This window comes from Ochotona princeps, chromosome 13 (genome assembly GCF_030435755.1).
Source record: "Ochotona princeps isolate mOchPri1 chromosome 13, mOchPri1.hap1, whole genome shotgun sequence".
NCBI lineage: Eukaryota > Metazoa > Chordata > Mammalia > Lagomorpha > Ochotonidae > Ochotona > Ochotona princeps.
The window spans coordinates 26378529-26402958 of record NC_080844.1 but is presented as its reverse complement, the minus strand read 5'-3'; the positions used below and the strand labels follow the sequence as shown (position 1 = coordinate 26402958).

The window sequence follows — 24430 nt, the reverse complement described above, 5'->3', positions numbered from 1 at the left end:
TTGCAGTGATACAGCAAGATATATATTATTGTCCATTTTATACATCAGGAACCTTGAGGTTTAAACATACAGGGACCTTTAAGACTGTTGATGTGTCCCTCCACAGCCCTGTCAATACTCTATGTTGTCTGTGCTCCAGAAAACAGTGATAAAGCCAATGCCCACAACACAAAGGAGAGAAGTCGCTCTTCTCAACTCGGTGAATTATAGAAGGAGCAATTAGACTGTGGGCACCCCTAGCATTTAATGTGGCCAAACTACCACAGACAATCTTTTGGTTTCTTCTCGATTTCTGCTTACATTTCTCTGTTTTTTTTTTTTCTTTTTCTATAGACACATTTTGAGATGAAACCATTCATAACTGCCCATCCACAGACAGTTTGTGGCAGCATAATTGACAATGAGTCTGCTACAAAAAAATGAAAATGCTGTTTTAATAACCTTGGCCTAAAATACATTCTGTTGAATGCCTCAAAGGGTTTCAATAAAAAGTCAACCTGTAGAGACAGATTTTCTTGGCTTAAACAACAATCCAAAGCATATAAATGTAGTCCAACTATAATGACATATTTATAGGCCAATAAAGCTTACACTGTAGCTTTCATACTTCACTTAAAGGAACTCTGTAAGAAGCAGTGTTATATAAAATAATTCAATTTTTTTCAAACTATAGCCCAAGGAATAAAAAAAAAAGTAAGTTTACTATGTGTAACTGATAGTATTTATATTCCTTAGTTACTAAAATTTCATAAAATGAAATAATTCTTCATTCGACTACCTCCAACTGCCGTACCAAATATGGGTATCAAGTCCACTTTATTACAAAAGCTAAGTACGGTAATTCTGAAGACAAAAACAAATAACTAGAGGCTTGTGTAGTGAATGATTTAATCAACCTGATTCTTCTGGAAAAACAGGTTCTTGTGTTCCTTATGCTTATGAATAATACATTCCTCAACCCTTCTGCCTTAACATAGCTATTTTGCTTTTTTTTTTTTATAATAAGCCTCAGTATGGAATAGTCTGAAAGAAGGTAAGAATGCCTCACTGAGTAAAGTCACGATTTGCACTGGTTTCATACTGAACTATCTTTGAAAAAGACAAAGCGAAGGGAAGGGGGTAAATGTTGTGTCCCACGTCTCAGAACTGTTTTGAAGATTATTGGTTTTTCCAGTATCCAGATCTGTTGTTTTAGTCATCAGTCCTTTAGACTCTTACATGAAAACTCTAGAGATTTTTTAAAAAACAAACTTAATATCCTCAAATACTGTGCAAATCTGTCCCTTTGAGGGGAAGGGGATGGAAAAAAAAATTGAAAGAGTTGTGATTCGAATCAGGGCAGTTATTGGAAGCTGCCATTTGGCACACAGCTTCTCTTTGTGGAGTATTAATTTGTTGGCAGACACACATCTGTGAGAACATTCTTTCTTTTTTTTTTTTTTTTACTATTCAGAGAGAGAGAGACAGGAAGTGACACAAACTGGGATTAAAGGGAACTTACTCAAACAGAACAAGAAGCATTCTTTAATTAGCTTTAAGGCTTAAAAATCTCATCTGTAAGAATCAACCTAATTTGTTATTATTTTGGGGGGCTGGGGTATGAAAGAACTCAGTTGAAAAAAGAACATGCTGGAGTTTTACTTTTTCCATGGAAAGGTGAGATCTTTCCAGTCTTTGCTTACTTCCACCAGAAGCAAAAAAAAAAAAAAAAAAAAAGGCAGGGGCAGTCCAAAGTAATCTCACAGTTCATCTTCTTTCTTTGGTAAGAACAATGAGTGAGTTGGAAGGGTTTTACAGAAGGAAAAACCTAATAAGTGTGTGAACTTCCATTAACAATATGGTATTGGAGGTGGTTTCAGTGTAGCCAAGAGAAAGAGAGATAAGAAAACCACTGTGCAGAAAGAAAAGTAGAGACAACAAATATTTTGATGTTACACACAGAGAAAGGAAGAGGCTGAAGAGAAAGTTGCAGGGACAGGAATGTGAACAGCACATGACAACCTCTCTCTCCTCTGTATAAATCCTGACAATGTATACTTACAAACTTTAGATCAGGCAGATAATGGAAACTCATTACATTAAGGAAAGTTTTTGTTTCTCTTTCCACATTATTACAACACAGTGTGCATTCCAATTACAAAAGCTATTTGTCTCAAATTCCCCACAGTTCATACCAACTGAGTAGAATTTCAAGGCCCTAAATTCTATCCTTAAAGGGGTACTTTACATTAAAAAAAAAAAAAAAGGTACACGGTGTTTCTTGCCCACTGAGAGTTTCCCAATCAGACCTCTTCTGGGTTGTTTTCCTTTCCCTCAGCACTAATTGCAGAACTGTCTCTCAAATGAGATTTTAAAAAAAAAGAAGAAGAAAGAAAAGAAAAAGAAAAAAACCAACTCCCCCCCCCAAAAAAAATTAAAATCATGTGAGAAGTCTTTTATCAGTACACATTCCTTGGCTTTGCCTTGGTCACACTGAATGAGGAATGCAGGGAAGCTGGACTCAGGAGGCAGGATTGTTTTTTAAATTCTCCTAATCAATCTAATGAGCAACAAGATATAAAATCCACCAATCTAAGATTTTTCAGACTAAACCACCTGCAAGTACTTTGAACACTCAGTATCAAACAATTTCCTTGGGAATCAATTGCAGAAAGTTAGATTACAGACATTTTTTAAAATCCGGAGAGATCAAAATCTGTCTCTTGACGAAATTAAGAAATTGGATTTGTTTTTGTGCTCATTAATAAGCTATTCATTTTAAACACAAAACAAACTTTCTATATATACTATTGTTTGTATGTGTGACATCAAGCTTAACCATCTACACATCCTTTTTGTCCCCTGTGGGTTTCCTGTTTAATTTTTTATTAGTAACAGCATATTCAATAACTCAAAAACTCAAACAAAAGAAAGTTTTAATGTTAAGGGAAACATAAGACAATGGCTATACAGCTTAGATCTTGAGTTGGGAAAAGAACACAACAGAAGTAGTCAACATTTTCACACATCATAAGACCAATCATTGTGAGTCCACAAAATTAGAAGGTATAACAGCACATATAGAATACTACTAAACAGTATTTTTGGCTTTAGAAGGAAAAACACTGAATTAATAATCTCCCCTAATCGTGCTCATGATATCAGGTTGCCATATCCTAAATAAGCTGGGAACTGTTGATTGTCACACATGAAGAAAATACTAATACAATTCTCAAAACACAGCATAACTCATCACAAGGCTGAATCACATGGAAGACAGTTACCAGTGTTACGCAGCCTCTTTATGCCAATTAAAATAAATCGTCTAGGTTTCTTGTAATAGTTAGGTCCTAAGTTTGAAAAAAACAGGAAGTTGTCACATTAAGGTGTAAACAGGGCTGCAAAAATCAGCACTGTGCTAGAATGAAAGAAAAAGATGCCTTAATAAGTTAAAAGTGAAGTTCCTCTTTGCCTAAAGAGGAAATAACTAGCCTAAATCAGAGATCAACAACATAAGGCCTTAAGCAATGCAAGGAAAATAGTTTAGTGAATACTACAGTGGGATGCAAAGAGAAAGAAAACAACAAACATATTGGTTAATTAATACCATGTCAATTAATGTCACAATGTTGTAAATGGTTGGAAATATTATGTTGGGGCTTTTAATTGATTGGGATGATACTCTGTCAGCTCTACCTTCAGACCAGAGATGGTCTCACCAACAAACCATTGAACTTACCAGGACAATAAGATGCTGGACTTTATGCTTGGTAAATACCTCCAATGAAAGAATGTCAACTGAATTTGAAATATGGAAAGGCAACAAGGTGGAGCAATCCGCCGTGGGGGGAGGGTGTGGGGAGGGGCGGGGGGAGTCCCAGTGCATAAAAAATGTATCACATAATGCAATGTAATTAATTTTAAAAAATGAAATGCAATAAAAATATGTTTAAAAAAAAAACAACAAAGAAAGGACACCAAAAAAAGTTACTGGAGAAGAAAGAGTTGAGAAAGAGTGCTACAGGATTAAGGATGAAGTCTGTTATATTTGACAATCACTGTGCCAGACCTGTTACATCATAAGTGTCACAACGATCCTGCAAAGCTACCCTATTTTTCAGATGGCAAAAGTGAGGTTCAATTATTTGCATAAGGCAGCTCAGCTAACTAAGTATTAAAGTGTTCAAATACTAATCAGAATACTCTAAATTCCCCTTTAAACTTGCAGTGGAAAAGAAGATGGAGGGAAATAAAAAAATAGTCCATCATTGATGGTGACCACTGCATGCCTACAGCAGGGTGATTTGTGCTCCGGGTTGCTGAGTAGTAACCCTAGCCTTGGCATTGGCCTCCTGCTCTGCATGACAAAACTCACCCCACTTCCCTACTTGGCTTTCTAACCATGCGCAAAATGAAATTCTGACATGATGTTAATAGATGTCACACTATCTACTTTCAACAAATACTGAAACTTTTCATTAATTCAATTTTAGGTGTCCTAACAAAACTTTATACCTTAATGGCAGCTGTTCAAAGACATGTGTTCTATCACCTGGCATAGAGCCTGTGACTCAACAGGCAACATCCATTCCTTACCCACCCAGTCATCTCTCTCCCTGTGCTCATAGGCCCTTTTGAGATGAAAGAGATCATGTATATGGGAGGATTTCCAGAAAATTCTACAATGGAAAAGATAGGCTATTATACATTCACACTCTTTGGCCTTATTAGTATCAATCGTATTTACCAAGGTCAGCCTTTTCCTTGAGAACGTCTTTGAAGTTGAGTCCACTGTTGAGGGTTGACTGCCGGTACTTTAACAGAGCTTCCTTCTGTCCATTCCTTCCCAAGGCTTCGGTTTTCACTGGCCCAGCTTGGAGGCCACATCTCCATTTGGAGAAATCAGAATGTACCCACTTCACCAGGTCTTCCAGCTTCACAATCACCTTTTCAGAAACAGCAATCACTTCATCCTACAAGTGGTCATTGAGAAAGAACAAAAAAGCATGCCTTGTGAGTTTGAAATCAACGAAACCATCACAGCCAATTCACCTGAAGTAGTACATGCATGGTTTAGCCACATATACGAAGATAATATGAGCTCTTCAGTTACAGAGAATTCCAACAACTCATTTCAATTCAGTGATTATTCAGATAATTATTTATATGATATTTTTCATACAGTTGAAAGTATCTGAAAATAAGGTAGAAAGGTTAATCGTCATTTTTAACACAGGTCGACAAAGCCTACTCTATCCATCTGACCACTTGGGCAAAAGTTAATTTTTAGGTGCAGCTAATTGCAAATACAAAAAGTGAGAGCTAGATGACTAATGGTTAGCCTGTCTTTATATAAATGGTCTAAGTAAATCTAGGATTCTTGGAACTCTGACTCACCCCAAAATTCCTATGTTTATGGTACATTTTCCCTTGGCTTATACACAAATATTGAATTTAACTTTTGTCCTAAAAATTAAATAAAACTGTGATGTAATCCCCAAAGAAATACTTCATAAATGTTATATGCTTCCCACTGAAAGAAACTTACACATTCTCATGTTTCTCAAGAACTTTGTAAGCTGAGAAATGAACTGATTTTTTTCTTCTAATACATTCAGGGTAGGGGGTGAGAGGGTGAGTTGGGAGAAAGTTTTTGAATTTAAGAAAAGTAGTTGAAATTTAAGTTTCTCCTATGGATCATAAATTTGAATTTTAAGCATCTCTAATTGCTTCCAGGAAACAACCAACTTTTCTGTCTGAGAATTAATCCAGTAAGATATTTAATGGACACCCCTACAGGGAAAAAGGCAGAACTCCGCCCCTCACCACCACCCTGACGCCATCCCAAAGATTCTTTGGAAAAGGCTTAAGAAGATCATCTCACTGGGTTTTAAGTGAAATTATTTGAAGCATTTGACATTTCAACTTGAACTGACTTCTTTCTTTTCTTTTATTTCACGTTTCTGAAGAAAGCTTAGCTGTGAAAACCCTAAGCTTATAAACTCTTAGAAACATTTCTAACAACAACAGGAAGATGCCTCTAAGTATTAAACAACAGGAATTCACAAATGATTTTGCTAATTTTGCATGACTCTTCCTTTCCCCACCTACACACACACACACACACACACACACACACACACACACACACACACAACTCCAGTTCAAACAAAAAAGGGTTTATTAAGATAAGCTTCACACAAAAAGCAGCCTTGGGTTTAGTTTTAAAAATGTTTTGAGGTGGGATCTAACATTTCACTTTTCCTCATCCAGTTCTAAGCTGTTTCTGAGAAATTTGTTAAGCAGCAGCAAAGTAACAAATCTTCTATCACAAAGAAAAAGTAAAACGTTGGGTAATAGAATTCTTCTACTTATCATGATTGAATATGAACTTCCACTAAATGAGAGACAAAGTGGAAACTGTGTTTGTATCCTCTGCTCAAGAAAAAAATTTCAACACTTTATAAACAATGGGGCATATTACAAAGCACATTTCAACGGATGATTTCCTTTGAATTCTCCACACCATCCTCTTGAAATAAAAGATCTGTAGCTGTCATGCATTTTCTAACTATTACATGGTGATTATTCAATGTCAGAATTATAATTCAGGCTGGGTATTGTTTCAAAGCATATGGGAACAGCTTCTGGACAAGGCATACTAGAATCAAGCTTAAAATGTACTGGAAAATAACTAAGCAGTATGGCATATCAGTCTCAACATTAGTAAAGATGGAATTTGGCAACATTTTGACCAAATATGGTCCCTTAGAAGAGAGGAGTTCGGAGATGAGTGTTATTTTCAAATAGCACTAACTATGATCAAATGATTATCATTTCAATTACCAGTTGCTTCAGATCTTTTCCAAGAAATGGCATGACTCGCTCTGGCCGGTTTACAACACCCGCCAAACAGATAGTTTATTAACCAAGAAAAAATACACTCCTTATGATGTCATCGATGAATAAACTCATCTTTCAAGATTCAGTCTATAGATTGTGGGCTTCCTCGTCTCTTGCTTTCTCCCTCAAACAGACCTTCTAAATATACACACACATAAAAACACACGCAGGAATTCACATAAACATGCATAAGCCATAAACCCAAGTTTGGATTAATTGTGAAACCACCAGCATGTTTTACTCTGGATTTACAGAGAAACTGGCCCGGCAGCATTGTCAAATGCCAGGATTTAGAAGGAAATCTGATAAGCAGAGGAGGGGGAAGTAACAAACCAACCCCCCAAAAAACCAAAACAGCCAACATATATATAGAAAATGTCTCAGGAAACATTACTTTGTACACACGACGATATAAATCACGTGTTCGTATTTACTATTCTGAGCAAGTGCTGACGAAAGTTCCTAATATTCACCAGTCTTGGACAAGTCCATGTCTAAGAAAAGAATTCCAATAAGCTCATCTCATGATTACATTCGTTCTCAGCAAACTGAGAATTAGCACTGGATAAACACTGTTGACTTACTCTAATACAACACAAAAGGAACACAGAGAAATACACTTTGTTATTCTGTTAATGTACCTTGACTTTTCAATTAACCCGACTCTTCGTCAATATTTATGTAGGCTGCGTTGAAACACTTTCTAAGTCCTTCTCCCCTTTGATCGTTGCTTTAAACTGCATTTTTCTGCAATTTGGTTTTTTTTTTTTTTTTTTGTGCCGCTGTACAAAACAGCTCATTTAATCATGACTGCTGTCAGGCGAAGACGAACCTGACGAGAAACCACAAACCAGCCCGTCTGTATGTATTGTTGGCCCTTCTAACTGTTCTAAAAATTGGGAAACTGCACAAAAAATATCCTGACTTCACTACTCTTTTGTAAATTAATTGCTCCCCCTCACCGCTCCCCCCAAAAAAAAGAAAGGAAAAAGAAAAATCACTTTCAACTATGGAGCAGCTGCTTTCTTTAGGCAAGTGTATATTTAGTATAGTGTTATTTTCTACCCACTGTTCCTTTGCCTGCCAGCCCTGCGTAGCACCAGACAAACTTGAATACCCTGATTTATCCTACATCCTTTATTTTATTGAGGACAGGCAAGTTCAGTGACATTTCCTACGGCTTGGAGGAGAATCTAGGTTTCATCTTCCAACACACCATCTTAGATTCTACCACCAGCTTGCCTGGGTTCAAATCCAAGTCACAGAATTTACTCATTGTAGTTAAAAAACATATATACATATAGTGTCAATCTTTTTAATATCCCTGTATTTTAAAAGTATGTTGGGGCCCGGCACAGTAACCTAGTTGCTAAAGTCTTTGCCTTGAACGTGCTGAGATCCCATATGGGCACCAGGTCCAGTGCCGGAGATCCTGCTTCTCATCCAGCTCCGTGTTTGTGGCCTGGGAAAGCATATGAGGACGGCCCAAAGCCTTGGGACCCTGCACACACGTGGGAGACCAGGCAGAGGCTCTTGGCTCCTGGCTTCAGATTGGCACAGCTCTGGCCATTAAGGCTGCTTGGGGAGTAGATCAACGGACAGAAGATCTTTCTGCCTGTCTCTCCTCCTCTCTGTACATCTGACTTTCCATTAAAAAATAAAATCTTTAAAAAAAAACAGTATGTTTATACATTCTTTAAAAAAAAAAAAAGGGTAATAATGCTGTCTACCTCTTACAGTAATTGCCAGGATTCAGTGAGTCAACACGAATTATGCACTATGTCAGAGTTAGCGATCATTATCATTGTCACTACTCCTCTACACTACTGCCTTCCAAAATGTGTCATGCAGAAATGAGTTTAGCTAGCTTATAGGTTAATATTTTAAATATATACTAAAGTGATTCATGACTTATTTTATCTTATGGTTACTCTGTATTTAGAAGAAAGTTCTAGTGGTTTTAGATTTATAGGAGATAGAGAAAGTGTCCTCTTTAAGTAAACTGAAGTTAAACAGTGGGTCAATTTTAACAAAGTCATTAAGTAAACATTGGGCATTGAGATGTAGCAAGAAAAAAAGTCAAAATGATGGAAATTGGGGAGAGTGTATTCTATCGGGGTTCTCAAACTGCAGTCCAGGAAGCTATGGGAATCCTTGTGAGCACGCAGGTGGGGCACAGGTCAAAACGCTCATCATAACAAGACCAGGACTCTATCCCTGTTTCACTCTCGATCTCTTTCAAGTGTACAGTGGGGTTTTCCACAGATTATGTGATACGTAATATCACAAGACAGACAATAGAAACAGTTATGAGAACGTAGCTCTCCATTAAGCTAGACAGGAAAGAGATCTTTTAAAAATGTAAGAAACTACCAGTTTTTACCAATTTTTTGTCTTTAAAAATATGGTTAATTTTCATTAAAATGGTTTATGTGTACAAAAATAGGCTCATACTATTAATTTTACTTTTAAAATTAGTATTTCCTAATTCATTAATATTAATTACTATTTCCGTTTTTAAAAATAAACGTTTTAATTCCATTTTACATAAACTAAAAACACATCTATTTGTTTAAAAATCAAAGAGAGACAGAGACTGAGAAAGAGAGAAGACACATTTTCTGGTTTACACCCCAAATTCCTGCACCAGCCAGAGGTAGGCCAGGCCAAAGACCGTGGTCCAGAATTCAGTCTAGGTCTCCCTCATGCGTGGTGTGGGCCCAACTATCGGAAGCATCTTCCACTGCCTCCCAGGGTGCACATTAGCAGGAACCCAGAATCAGGAGAGGAGCCACGAGTCACTGCTCTTTTACTGCAGAATAGTATTTCTAGAATGAATGATTCTTCAAATTTGTCTGTTCACTGACTGTAGGATACATGGATTGTTTCAACTTTGGTGATTCAAATCAAATTGCTAAAAAAAAAAAATCCTCCATATAGAGGTTTTTGTGCGAACACATTTAGGATTCTGCAAATACTTAGTACAGAATAAGTATGGTTTAAAATCTGCCCAACTATTTTTCCAGAGTAGCTGAAGTGCTTTTACAGTCCCACCAGCAGTATCTGCAAGTCCTACTTGCCCCTCATCCTTGCTAGCACCTGAGCTCATCACCACTAATGGATATATCATTGCTGTTCTAACACACTTGCAGTGTTTTCTCACCATGGTTTTGCATTTTCATTTCCATAATGACTAATGATGTCAAATACCTTTTCAGATTTCAATTGTCCATGTCTTAATCCTTTCTGATGAAGTGTGTGTTGAAATCTTTTATATATTTCTAAGTTCCAGTTGTCTCATTACTGTTGCTTGTTACAGATTGTCAGTATTGTTTTGAGGGTTCTTGTACATTCTGGACACAAGTCTTTTATCAAATCAATGGCTTAAAGTACTTGGTAACTGGTCGTTTCCTTCTAACAGTGTCTTTTACAAAGCATAAGTTGTTAATTTTGTTTAAGTCCAATTGGTCAGATTTTATCTTTTACAGATTGTAGCTTTGCTGTTATATCAATGAACTCTTGACCTAATACCAGGTCATAAAGAGTTTTCCTGTGATTTCTTCCAGAAGTTTTTGAGAGTCTTAAATTTTACTTTGATAAGTAAAATTTGACTCAATTTCTGCAAGGTTCACCTTGACATCCATTTTTTTCTTGCATGTGGGCGCTATTTTAAACAAATAATATTTTCAGCTTATTTCCTAATTTTAATTTCTAATACCATAAATATCAGTAGATATTGACATAAATAGAAGCTTTTTGGTGTTAATAATTTTGAAGGGTCCTAAGCTCAAAAAGTGAAAATCACTATGCTTGCTGTATGTTTAAAGAAAGATCATTTCTGATTCTTCATTTTACTTGACCTCTTTATAGCATTAGATAATGAAAACCATTATCTTCCACTTGAAACTCTCTCTCTTGTTAAGAAGTGAGACATGTGTGAGAGTTTAATTTGCTCTGCAAACTCATAAATTTGCCTGCCAGTTTCATGGATGTTGGCAAATGCCATGAAATTCCAAGTCAAAGATATAGGATGGTCTATTGTTTATAGCAATAGCAGCAGTCCATGTACATGCATTTACACTGATTCTTTAAACATCCAGTTCCCAAAAGGAGAGGCAAAGAGGGAGAGCTGACACCAACCTCCATATTGGAGTGTCATGTGGAAGAGTTCTGAGCTTAGAGAGCCCAACTCTTCAACACTGAGTGTAAGAACGCCTTTGCTTCGTTCTGAAGCAATACCCTGTGTTTCTCTTCCAAGGCTGTTCATTATATAAACATGTTTGAAAAGGCAGTCAAGAATAAAGGCAGTTATTTGCTCTGTTCACAAAGTATAAAGACATGCAAGAGACCCACAAGGAACCAGCATCAACAACCTCCACGTTTCCTTGCTTTATTCAATTTTTCTTCTTCCTCATTCTATTTCTCAACTAGGAAAATACAAAAGACATACATATTCTTAGATGTAATCTGAGTTCAGCCTTTCTCTCTATGCATACCACTCTTTGAAGAAACTGTTCCCCTGTGGGGATTGCAACGCTCACCTCTGAAGCCCAGGACTGCATTCTGTAGTGCTTCAAAAAAATGTATCCACATTCCAGTCCTCTATTATCAGTATAGTTGTCTCACAGTCAGCTCAAGCCCAGTGGAACTGCAAAACCCACTTGGCTTATTGAAAAGAAAGTATCTTACTTGATGCATGGAAACTGAGAAGCTACCTAGCTGTGGCTAAATTTCCCCAGTATCTATTCTTTTCTTCTATAACAATAAACTGCTAATTTGCTGGGTGATGAATAAAGACTGAATTTCTCTGCTTCCTTTAGAGCCAGGTATAGTCACATGATCAAGTTCTACCCAATGTAATACCAATTTAGTGATATGTACAACTTCCATGTCATTCCCTGAAAGGCAAGGGTGTGATTTTAGACCACAAAATGAGGGACAATACCTTAGGAGGAAACAAAACAAATCAGAATGAGCCCAGGCCTTGGACATTCTCATGGAGCAAAACCACCCTGGACCATTTACCTTTAAGCAGTGACTGCAAAGAGGTTTTGAAATCCTGACTTATTTAATCAACTACAATGATGGATCTTGGTTGCATATCACTCGACTGTATCTTTACTACTATATCATGCCTCAGGCAAGAAAATACGATTGGACCTCTCCTACCCTGTGTGGTACCCAGCAATTGACCATTGCTGGGGACAGCTAGGATTCCAAGGAGGAGGAACAACTAACTGCACACCATAAGAGGTCTTGCAAAGTGTGGGGTTGGGGGGAGAAGGGAAGGAGAGACTAGTGTGGGAACAGTAAAGTGCACCACATTCACATCAATCTTCCCTTGAAATCCCAGATTTTAAAAATGTTCATTGTAGCATGTGAAGCGTGATAAATGTTGGGAACACAAAAGACTACAGTCTGTGGTATTCAGCTAGATAATTTGTGGAACCAAAAATTACACTCCAAATGGCTCTGGGGGAAATTTTCATCAAAAACTCTTAAGAGTCAATTTTTGGAAAGATGAACTACAAACAAATTAACATGTACCCTGCATGGACCTATTCTGGCCAGTCATGTGAGGTTATAATGTATATCAATGTTCTTAAGAGGAAGAAAGCATCATCTTGGAGCCTGGCTAGCCTGGCCACACCCTTGCTTTCAAGCTGCTCTTAGATGTTGCAATTTGTGGCACCCACTAGTTTTTATAATTGCTGTCCTATGCTGGTGTTTTCTGTTAATGGGACACCAACTGAAGAAGGAAGGTTTCACTCTATAGGCAAGTGGTTACCCTCAGAGGCTCAAGAAAGTTGGGACAGATGGGATGGCCATGTAAGTCAAAACAAGATGAAGCTTTCATGGGTCAGAAAAATAAGAGCAATGCATGAGGTATCATATAGCTGAAAGTTCCATCAGAATCCCAACAGGGAACAATACTACTTGAATAGCAATGGCCCAAGGAGGGTTTTGCAAAGGGATTAAAGACAAAGGTGTAGGTGGAATTTAAAGGGAATATAAGAGAAAGACAGTATAGAGATTTGGACTAGCAGCAACTCAGCTATCACTTCTCATAGTACCAAGAGCCAAACAGGGATCAAGAGTAGTAACCAGGATCATAACAGATGTTGCTACCATAGTAGTGGCCCTCCACTCTTCTCCTGGAAGAGCACCTTTGTCACTGAACCCACCACGAAGCACAGGGCCCAGTGGAAGCCTCACACAAAGCCCCACAGCAGAGAGCAGGAAGAGGAGGGGGCTGGCAATGCTTGCAGGCCCCCTGCACTCTCTTTCCATTTAATACTTTATTCATCTTCCTTTTGTCTGTTTTTTTACTGTCTGAAACAAGGATGGAAATAGATAGTAGCAGTTAGTTTGTAACATACTTACTAGGCAAAATACAAAGTTAACAGCACCAATCTGGTCCCCAGACTGGGAATTACTGCTCTTATTACCTGTGATATAATGTCAAATCTTTATTAGTAAAACACTTAATGCTGAATTGCATAATTCTCTCTTCTACAATAAGTACCTGAAGTTCCAGTCTTTTTCAGAGACAGTCACTCCTGCTTAACTTTTGCTTCTTCTGTAAATTTCAAAAAAGTCAAGCACCAAGTTGAGTCTACAGCACACAGCATCTTAATGGTCTTAATGGTAAGACATCTTTGGATGTTCCGTGTTAGAAAAGATGAAGGCATAACTGAGAGAGCAGCAGTTCTTGTGTCTGACTTGCCCAGGTTCAAATGCAGCTCTACTGTTCATATTGTCCATGGGACAAGAGATAATAGTACGAATAAACCAACCTCAGAGGATAGGTAGAATACTGAATTACCTCTAAAAACCTGTGTCAAACCTTAATCAAAGCAAAAACAGAAACAAGAAAACTCAACCAACACCCAATTCAGTTGTCCTGTTATGTTGAATGATGCCAATGTCATTCTAATCTTTTTCCTTTTTACCGAATTTTACAGGCACATGACCCTTGTTGAAGTTGTTATGACACAATGCTTAATACAGAGTAGGCATCCAAGAAATGATGGTTATTACCTTCTTATATAACAACACTTGATTGGAAAATGAGTCAATTGTGTCCCAGAAGTAACTGTGTGTTCCTAACTCTTGATTCTTTGGATAGGTTAAAAAAAAAAAGGTTCTGTAGTTCCTGCTAGCTACTCCCAAGTAGAATCTGTGTCACAAGACAGCTTAGAACATGGGCTTCTCATTTCCTGGACCCCAAGGGAGACAGCAGTAGAAAACTTTGAGATACTTTACTTGACCCAGATAATAACCTATGCCTTTAACATGAGACCCTCTGAAACGATCTCATATCATTCCTCCAAGGTTCTCTGAGAGTTGTACCTCTAGGTCCAGCTTAGAGATGAGAAACCTGAAGTGGAATCAGGAACCAGCTGGGTAGCAGAACTTCTTTCCACGGAAGTGCTCTTATGAACCTTTTTGGTAGTCACACACCAAAGTATTCCCACATTGGGCCAGTTAAATCTTGCCATCTCATGCCAACTCTCAAGGGTGAATGAGATTCAAACTAATTTCATCACAAAAAGGATTTTAGCTATAATTTTTTCTTGTGCTTTTGCTCCTACAGAAACCCAATAGCTTAAAAATATGAAGTTATATGTTGTCCAAGCAATAAAGATAGTCTCTCAAGTATGTGCTAAAATTAAATTTGATTCCCTTAAAATGATGAAATGGATTTGCCATGGATCCTTGTTAGTGTATTGGGTTCTAAACTTCCAAGCTAACCCCTCTCTCATCTGACAGTTTTTTGTCCCCCTCCCCAAACACTCTGCTGGTGAAGCTTGTGGTTCAACAGATTTTGGAAATCCATCTTGGCACAATTAGGAGTAAGTAAGCAAATGGGCTGCTCTTAGGCATAATTTGTCAAGCATAATGTGACCATCCTTCATGGTACAGCCAACGGCATTTGTGCATCAAACAAGTAATTCAAAAATCCTAAATATTTTATGTTCCTAAATACATTTTTAATACGCATTCATCTAAAACCTGTTAAGCTACAGCCTGCTCCCCTGACCAGATACCATCTTTAAAGAAATCCCCAGAGACAACTCAGTTCCCCTTCTTCTTTCTCGGACTTAGCATGTGAGCACCTTCCTTTCTCCCTATAATGGAAATTTACAGAGGGCAAGCAAAGGCATTCCAAGAGCCTAGAAGTTTCACCTCTCAATAGAGAGGCATTCAATACTAAGGAAGATGTCATAAGTCAATAACCAAGCTGGCCCAGCCTTTCTTTGGCCAAATTAGTAACACTGCGGTCTATTTTTTATAGATGTAAAGTACTGTCTGATTTCCACAATGAAAAACTAGCTTGGCAACTAAAAACTCAGCTGTGGTAATGAAAGCATTAACAAAAGAGAAATGAGCCCATGTTCAGTGTTAGAGCTCATTTGAGTTACCTACGGGAGCACTCTCTTAGGAAGGGAATTTGACCTAGTGGCTAATAGTTACACATTCCATTTCCAAGTGTCTGGGTTGGAGTCTAAGACCTACTCTGGGTTCCAGTTCCTTCTAATATGCACCCTGAGAGGCAACAGATGATGGTTCCAGTAGTTAGTTCACTGCTACCCATAAGGGATCATGGATGGAGTTCCCATGTACAAGTTTTAGCCTGACCCAGCCACAACTGTTATGAGCTTTTCAGGAGTGACCCAGCAGCGAAGTCTCATGTTCAGTCAGATTGTCTGTCTGTTGATCCCTCTCTGCCTCTCAAATGAAATAAATTTTAAAAGGATTTGAGGAACAGCCAATCAAATCACAGTGAAAAGAAAACTGAGCAATTCAATTATGCTAAATGACTCCAAACCATTACTTTCCATCTTTGTCCTTTTACTTTTTCACCTAACTTGTATGCATGTGTCCCTATGACCAGGCATGCAGTTCAACAGGACCTACATTCCATAAAGACCCTCAAAGGAGGCAGAAACCCGTTGCCCCTGTTGGGACAGCAAAGTCACAGTGGAAGCCTCCTGAATTATTACAGCTTAGTGGTCAGCTGGCACCGTGTCTTGATACAGCCTTGCCATTAATTAGAAAAACAGTTTTCAGAGAAATCCAACGAAAGCCTTATGCCTATTTAAAGCACTTTAATGTAGAAACCAAATAAATCTTCCTGTTTTGTGTAGTCTGTTTAAACATAAACATATGATTTAGACATGCTCCCTCTTGTTAAACATTTTTTTTTCACTCTGTTCACTTAGCACAGCTCACATTATTATCCTCACATGTACAATGGAATAATTTGAGGCCCACAGATTTATTTAATAATGTAATTATCCTATATTGGATTACTTAAAGGGGCTTTGTATTTTAGTTTTAGCTTTTCCTATACTACTGATAGACTCTGCCATGGCGAATGATTCAGGCTTCAATCAAAAGCCCTAAACTCAGTTTGGAAAAATATTGAGTGATTTTGAATAAGCCAGGATTAACATAAAAGCCAATTTGCAACCACAGTTGGTGACCTTTCTACTCTTGTTCAAAGACTTCGGTATGGAGGCCAACGCAGAAGAAAGACCCAAGCAACTACAGCCATTAGATTCCAACTATTTTGCCACCTAGGGAGGTGGGATAAACTAGAGAACAAAACCCAAGTTTTCCTCAAGGTAAACTTTTTAAAAGCAAAGCTGAAAATGGTATAGTTTCCCATGCTCTTCCAGGTGGGGCTTGGAAATGAATGAATGAGTGAACAAATGAAAACTACTGGGCATTCTGACAAAATTATCACAGAAGGGATTCCAGAAGGCACCATCCCTGCCACCTTTAAGAGAGCATTCAGAGCCTGAGCTTCATCCAATGTTGTTGTCAGGAGAGCTTGTGTTGTAGCTTTTCCCCCAACTCAATTCATTTGGATCCAGTTAACTCGTATTGACTCTACTCTATGCCAGGCACTGGGCTGAGCATCAACCAAGGAGAGAGAAAGATGAATGAGATGTAGATATCACACTTGAGAGACACACGGTGCCCAGGGCCTCCTAGTTCTCACCTGAGGCAGGAAGTTTATTCTCTTCTGAGTTTGTATCAGGGCTTCATTCATTCCTAGATCCTCAGTGACCTAAGCGACCCTCAGAACTGTGCTAACAAGCGAAATAGCAGGGACAAGGACTCTGAGTGGCAGGAGACTTGCCTAGTGGAGAAAGGACAGGAAATACTATAGGGTGGCAGCTAACAGGGCTCAATACAGTGAGAGATGGCCATGGGTAATTTTCTTTATTCAGCAGCTACTGAATATCTACTGGCACGAGGTGTCAGATACAAATGCCCATCTTTCTGAAGCCTACAATTCTCTCTCTCTCTCTCTCTCTCTCTCTCTCTCTCTCTCTCTCTTTCTCTCTCTCTCTCTCTCTCGGAGAGGTAGCTGTGTCAGAAGAGTCAGATAGTAAATAGAACCTGAACCAAAGGAGGGGGAAGAGGCAATTATGAATGTTAAGGGTGGAACTGGAGATTATGTACATCAAGTGGTCAGGGAAGCTCTATCTGCTGAGACCCAAAGGACCAGAAAGAGCTGGCAGAGCTAAGAGGTGCATGGAGGTGAAGAAAACACAGAGGACATGGCAGTGGAAGGACCAGAGCCTGCAAAGGTCCCAGGAAGCATAAGCTGTGTAGTCAAATTCAAGGCCAACAGAAGGAGAAAGGAAAAAACGCACAGTTGAGCCCATTCTGAACAACTGATGCATGTTCCTCAGTTTGAATCCTGACCCTTTTTCTTAATAACCATCCAGTAGTTTTACCATAAATAATTTTCCATTATTAACTTAAGCAAAGGGCCTGGCACGGTAGCCTAGTGGCTAAAGTCTTTGCCTTGCTCACCTTGGGTCCTATATGGGTGTCGGTTTTTGTTCTGGTTGCTCCACTTTCCTTTCAGCTCCCTGTTTCTGGCCTAGGAAAGCAGTAAAGGATGGCCCAGAGGCTTGGGACCCTGAACCCACATGGGAGACTCAGAAGAAACTCCTGGTTCCTGGTTTTAGATTGGTTCAGATTGGCTCAGATTTGGCCACTGTGGCCAGTTGGAGAGTGAACCAGAGGAAGGAAGGTCTTTTTCTCTGTCTCTTCTTCTTTCTATAAATCTGCCTTTCTAATAAAAAATAAATAAATATTAAAAAAAAACTTGAGCAGAATTTGCTTAATGCCCGCTTTCCCCAAAACCTTTTAATGTTCACATTCATAGTTCTGAAAATTTTGCTCAGACCAAAGAGAAATGAACGAGTTTTCCCAGGAAGCAGGTAATTTCCACAGAAGGTAAAAGATGGTAGGCCAGCTGCTCTCCTAACATATGCATAAGGTCAAAGGGTAACTGGGAGGCAGCTCCTGTGGATATACATACTATGAACACAAACTCGGACGTCAGTAACTCCAAGTGGAGTTTGCAGTCTGTGTATAGACACAGGTCAGTTTGATCCCCACTCTAACCATTCTGCACAAAACAAACCTGTTTCCTGAAGTATTAAGAAGCTGTTTCTATCAGTTATGGGTGCGTCCTCCTCCTTCCTGCTGCATATTTATCATCACACTGACATAATCTTCTAGCCAGCATTTCTAGAAAAACTGAAAATTCATTGAACTAGGCTTAGAAAATACCCAATATGGCTTGTTGACACACTGTAAAATTTAACAAATCTTTGAAATATTAAGGCAATCATGTCTTTCATGAATGTCACCCATAATTACAGCCCCAGAGGAGGGAAGAGGTGTTGGGGAAAGAGACCCCAAAATAATGATAAAAGGAAAAAAAAAGGGATGACAGCCAAAGAAGAAGCATAGCTTTCATGCTTTAACAAAGAAGCTGTACACTAAACAGACTGGGTTCTGTTACTGATTGTAGAACATGACCTCTGAGAAGACTCCAAGATCCCCACATCTTTGGAGTTCATCTCCCCTTGAGTGTGGGCTGAACACAGATTCTCACTGCTAACAAGGAGAATCAGGCACAGGCACTGGGATGTCCCCTGGATGGTTAGATTTAGCAAGGTGTGGCTGTATCTCAAGTATGCATGCTGAAGGAAACCGGTGGCCATGCTGTGAAGGACCCTGTGGAGGAGCCCAAGTGGCAAGGCAAGGAAGTGAGGAAAGATGGGTCAACTGCCAGCAAGGAGTTGAAGCCCTCAGCCCCGCACCCTCTAGGACTGAGATCTGCATCATGCCACTGAGCAAACCTGGAATTGGATTCTCCTCCAAAAGAGCTTTGAAATGACTGTTGCCTGGGTTCACATCTCGGCTACTGCTTGGAGAGATTTTGAGTCAATGGCACCCAGCTGCTAAGCTTTAGTCCAATTCCTGATCCACAGAAACTGTGAATAAGCTGTATTGCTCTTAGATACCAAATTTGTAATGACTTGTTACCCAACAGGAGATAACACATCACTTGTTAACATGGGGCAGATTTGCATATAACTGCATGACAAGGAAATAATATCTGTGAAATAATGCACTATCCACCCTTTTAAACTATGTCCAGAAATTAGATTATTCCTGCTAGGAGGAAGACAAGCTGATGGAAAAATGCTTTGTGTAACTGCCTATGTCCTCATTCAGCTACTTATCCAAGAGCTCTTTTACGTTTTGGGTATCCATAGAGATTTCCAAGAATATTCTTACCAGTGTAAACATACTTTTTAGGATGGAAGGGGTAGAGGAAAATGTCCTCTTGCCAAGTCAAGCTAACTTATATATGTACTATTTCCACTACACAACTGGAGCAAAAGGGCTAATCTCATTCCTTTTTATCATCCCTTATAGTACTCTGGTACATACAAATAAATATTGGTTGAAATAATTGAATAGAAGGTTGAAACCACAGGCCTCTATTTAAAAACGGAACGCTATTTTTTCAAGAGCAATATCAGTCTATGATGTAGTGACCAAAGAAGAATTCTAAGCCTCAACTCCCCTTTCCTGTATGCACTCTTTCAAGATTTATCTTTTAAAGGCCTTTGACACAGGCAACAGTAAGAACAGTGTCATCTATGAGCAAAGTCTGCAGGTCCTATAGACACACAACCCTCTAGTCCACAGGCCAAGACTGGGGCAAGGTTTCTTTTTGTTAAAGAAAGGAGGTGTGGGAGATGGGGGAATGGCGCAGAAGAACCTTTAAAAATTATGGCCAAGGGGAATAAATTAAGCAATTGAAATATCTCAGTATTCTAACATCCCGCGAGTATTATTATTACTCTGCTACTTTGAGGGTGTGATTTGAGGAATTCTGGGGGCTCAAAAGTGATGTGAACATCTGCTTGGCTGTCTATTGAATTACTGATCCAGTAACATAAAAATGGAGGGTGAGAAATAGGACCTGCACTCTCAAGGAAAAAAATCAAAGGAGCCCGTTGATAATGTTTAAAGACACTACCATTTACATGACTCACAGCATTTACATTAGAAAAACATCCTCAGCCTTTTTACCAGCATCTTCTTTCTGCCTGCCGATAGTTGGGGGTGCATACTTTACAACCCAATGCATTGTTGCTGAACACACATCCAGTCCCCAGGAGCACAGAACACAATTAGACTATTATGGAGAACATTCAGAAGAAACAGAATGGAACAGATTATTTCACTTAAGACGTACAGAATGCAATTATTTTCCGTATTTATAACCCATGTATTTTGGAATCATTTGGTGAGGAGACTGAGTGCAACAGCAATGTTTTCATCTGAATTTTAGTCATCTGATATACACTGCGGGATTAACCCAAAGCAAAAGGATTTAGTGGCCCAGCAGGCGGTCTCTATTTTGAAGATCTTTTTAATCTAAGATCCCCCTAGTCTTTTGGGCTGGGACTCTTCCCTTCACATCCTTGGGTTGATGCTTCTGGCATCTTTGAAAGAGCTGGGCAGGAGTGTGCAGTCCTTCCACCATTAGCCAAAGGAGATGAGCCAATCTTCAAATGAGCGATGTTTTTAAAAATAAGAAATAGGAAAGCCTCTTTTAAACATGGAGGAAAAGTGGGTGTATTTAAAGTAAATTGAGGGTTTTGCACACTCAGCAGATGAGCTCCAGGGCTCCTCATAGTTGCATCATCAAAAGGCAGACAGGACCTGAGAAGCACCAGTTTGAACTTGGCTTGGCATCCTTAGAAAGAACATCTGGAATGCAGGCTTGTCTCTTGACTCCATTGCCCCACCCCATCCCATTCTACTTTATTGTGGCTGATGGGAGAAAAGCCCCCCAAAGCTTCTTTAAGACCTAAAAGCAACAGCACAAAACAGATTTGATCACATCCCCTACACTGTGCCTGGAAACCTCCAACATGGGTCAGAACCTCTAAACCAAAACACAAGTCACTTAGGATCGATGGAGAACCAGAACATTAACCACATAAAGTGATTGTTTTCTTGTGACTGTTTTTCAGATAATAGTGCGATGACTCAACAATAAATTACTTATTAAGGGTCTATTACCAGTCTAGCACTATGAGGTTTTCAAAAGTCAGGTTCTGGTCTCTGACCAGAAAAGGCAGGTCAACAACTGACATCTGCTATTGACCTGGAAGAAGCCAGGCCATACTTTGGTGCTGTATGCCCAAATAAATGTCATTTGATATTCTCAGCCCAGCAAGATTAACCCATTGTACAGATACGAAAGTAAGACAAAAGAGCCTTTGATGCAGTGGTTAAGTCACCACTTAGGATGCCCTCATTCATCTCTCATCAGAGCACTAGGTTTGAGTCCTGACTCCTCTGCTTCTGATTCTTGCCAATGAACACTGTAGGAGGTAGCAGATGATACTATAAGGACTCTGGTTGTTCCTCCTAAGTGGGGAACCATGATGGAATTTTGGGCTCCTTGCTTTAGGCTGGCCCATTCCTGGCTATTATGGGCATTTGGGAAATGAGCCAGTAGATACAAAATCTCTGTCTCCCTGCCTTTCAAATAAAATGAAAATAAATAAAAGTGAAGACAAAATGAAAGAAAGTAAGACGCCAGAGAGATTAAGCCAACTGGTACACATGACACACAGCTACTGACAAAGCACACCGCTGAGATTATTAATCAGTACTGACTTCAGAGGTAGGTATGACATGGCAGCCTCTCAAATTTGCCTTTCGTTAGCACCAGACAGCTGCTGTCTTACCGAATCCAGACCATTCCTTCCTTTCTGCCTCTCTCTTTACAATTAGGATTTCTCCCTCTGTCATCCCCACAACCAGAAATCTCAGTCCATAAAATTCTTGTTACTTGAAAGGGCTCCTTCTATTTACACCTTCCAGGACATCTTGCAGGATGGCTACCACGCACATACCTTGCTTTCTTCACCTCTGGCCCTGCTCCCTTTCATTCCTCCCGCTCCCCCAGATGCTGGAACCTTGGCGACAGACAAGAGAGGATTTTGTCCATCTGCCTGTCCCCATCCCTCTCATCACTGTCTCCTTACTAACAGGTTCTTTTCACTTTAACTACAGGAAAAGGACCAAATATGAGAATGCTTTCAAAATTATAATAGCCCAAAGCTTTCCCTTAGAGATTCCAAGGTGGCACTTACATCTGGACCAAGACGTTTTGTTTGACCCACAGTATTTTTAAAACTGCATTGAATGGCCAGCTTAAAAATTACACCAAAATCTGGATTTCTGGCTTCTCTTGAAAAACGGAAATGTCTGGCAATGCTGGAGGACACTGTTGCTCAACGATGACACACGGAACCTGAAGAGCAGCATTTCAGAGGCATGCTTCCCAGGTCCCCCAAACACTCTACTTTCTCCCATAGCTGGTCTTCCTTTATCCACTCACTATGCGTGCTTGTCCAAAAGGGTGTTTGCACATGCACTACTGCTCTGTGACTCCTCCTTTCTAGCTAACGCAAAGTGGCATACAGAAAGTGGCTTTAAAAACTCAAGAAGCAAATTTTTTTTAAAAAAGTGTTAAAAAATAGAAGGAAAACAAAATTTGTCGGAGAGAGAGAGAATGTCATCCTCTGATTTAGCCCCCCAAAGGTCACAACCGCTGAGGCTGTGCCAGCCTGAAGCTGGGAGCTGAGAACTCAAACCAGGTCTACCATGTGGCAGCAGGGAACTCATCACCTGCTCCATAGGCTCTTCATCAGCAGGAAGCTAGACTCAGCAGCCAGAGCCAAGCACCAGACCCAGACTCTGCATATCAAGCAGCAACTTAACCTTCAGGTCAAAGGTTTTCATAGGGAAGGTCATTTCTGAACAGGGCCTTGACTTATGGATACAGGTGTTATACAGTTTTACTTTACAGAGTAAAATCTCACCTAATTGGATCACAGTTGTTCTGATACCAGCCCTGTTTCCTCTACACATAAACAGGACCGTATAATGTTTCCATCACCTGCATTTTGCAATCAAGACAGCTTAAGTTCCCATTTGGTCTCTGTCATTTACCTGATGAATGAATTTAGAAAGCTGGACAAGTTATTCACGATATCTGTCAGCAAAATGGAGATGACTCTGAATCATCCCATAGTCTTATTGTCATGAAGAAAAAGTACAAGGCAACAGATGAAGTTCTAAGAACCTGGCTTTACTATTAATTTTTTTAAAATTTTTTATTCATTCAAGAGAGAAACACAGAGAAAAAGAGATATATATATCTGCCATTCATTCACTCCCCAAATGGGCTGCAATAGCCAGGGTTGGGATTAGCCAAAGCCAGGAATCCCATCTGTGTTTCCCCTGAGGATGGAAAGGCCCATATACTTGGTCCATCTTCCTCTGTCTTCCTAGGCACATTAAAAGGGAGCTGGATTAGAGTAAAGTAGACAAAGTTGAAACTGGTGCTCCAATATGGGATGTCTGTGAGGCAAGGAGTAGCTTAATCAGCTGCCCTACAATGCTGACCGCTACTATTAACTTCAATAGTATTATTTTAGGTAGAGAGTTTAGCCTGCCGGCAATGACTTTGGTTATGACAACTTTGTCCTATGTCCAAGTGTCTGGATTTACTTTCAGGCTCCAACACCTGTTCTCCAACTTTCTGCTAACCTTGCTCCTAGAAAGCAATGGTGATGGCTCAGGTAATTGGATTCCTGCCATAGGAGATGTGGCTTGAATTTCTAGTCCCAATTTAGATGGGCCACTGTAGGCATTTGGAGACTGAACAAGCAAATGGAAATTTTTTGCCTCTCTCTCAAATAAATAAATAAATGGATATTTTTAAAAAAATATGTGTATTACTTTAGGCCAGAAGTTGATAGATATTTTCTATAAAAGGTCGGGTAATAAATATCCTAGGCTCTGTGTGTCATCCAGTCTATATTAAAATAGTATGAAGAAGGCCATCTGTAAACAACTGGCATGGCTGTGTGCCAATAAAAATTTATTTACCAATACAGATAGCTGGCCAGATTTGGTATTTAGGGCGTTAGTTTGCCCTGTCCCATCATTTATATAGCCAAGTAATGTGAATCAGCTCTAAACATGCTATCTAGGGGTCCATTTAGAAGACTAGAGAACAAGTGTCTCCAGCGGGCATCAGCAGGCAACTCAAAATTAGTTACTATATTGGCCAAGGCTGGCCTCAGTCCAAGACTGTCTTGAGTGTGGGGAGAGGCTGATCCCACCT

The 24430-nt window shown here is 39.4% G+C and overlaps 1 protein-coding gene across 1 annotated transcript in view; it reads right to left on the bottom strand.

The window, feature by feature from the left end:
• Window positions 1–24430, bottom strand: part of ARID5B (AT-rich interaction domain 5B) — a 177311-nt gene that overhangs the window by 140564 nt on the left and 12317 nt on the right. The window contains exon 3 of the mRNA XM_004583408.4: window positions 4727–4952. Within this exon, the coding sequence (XP_004583465.2) occupies window positions 4727–4952 (226 nt within the window). The remainder of the gene's footprint in view (window positions 1–4726; window positions 4953–24430) is intronic.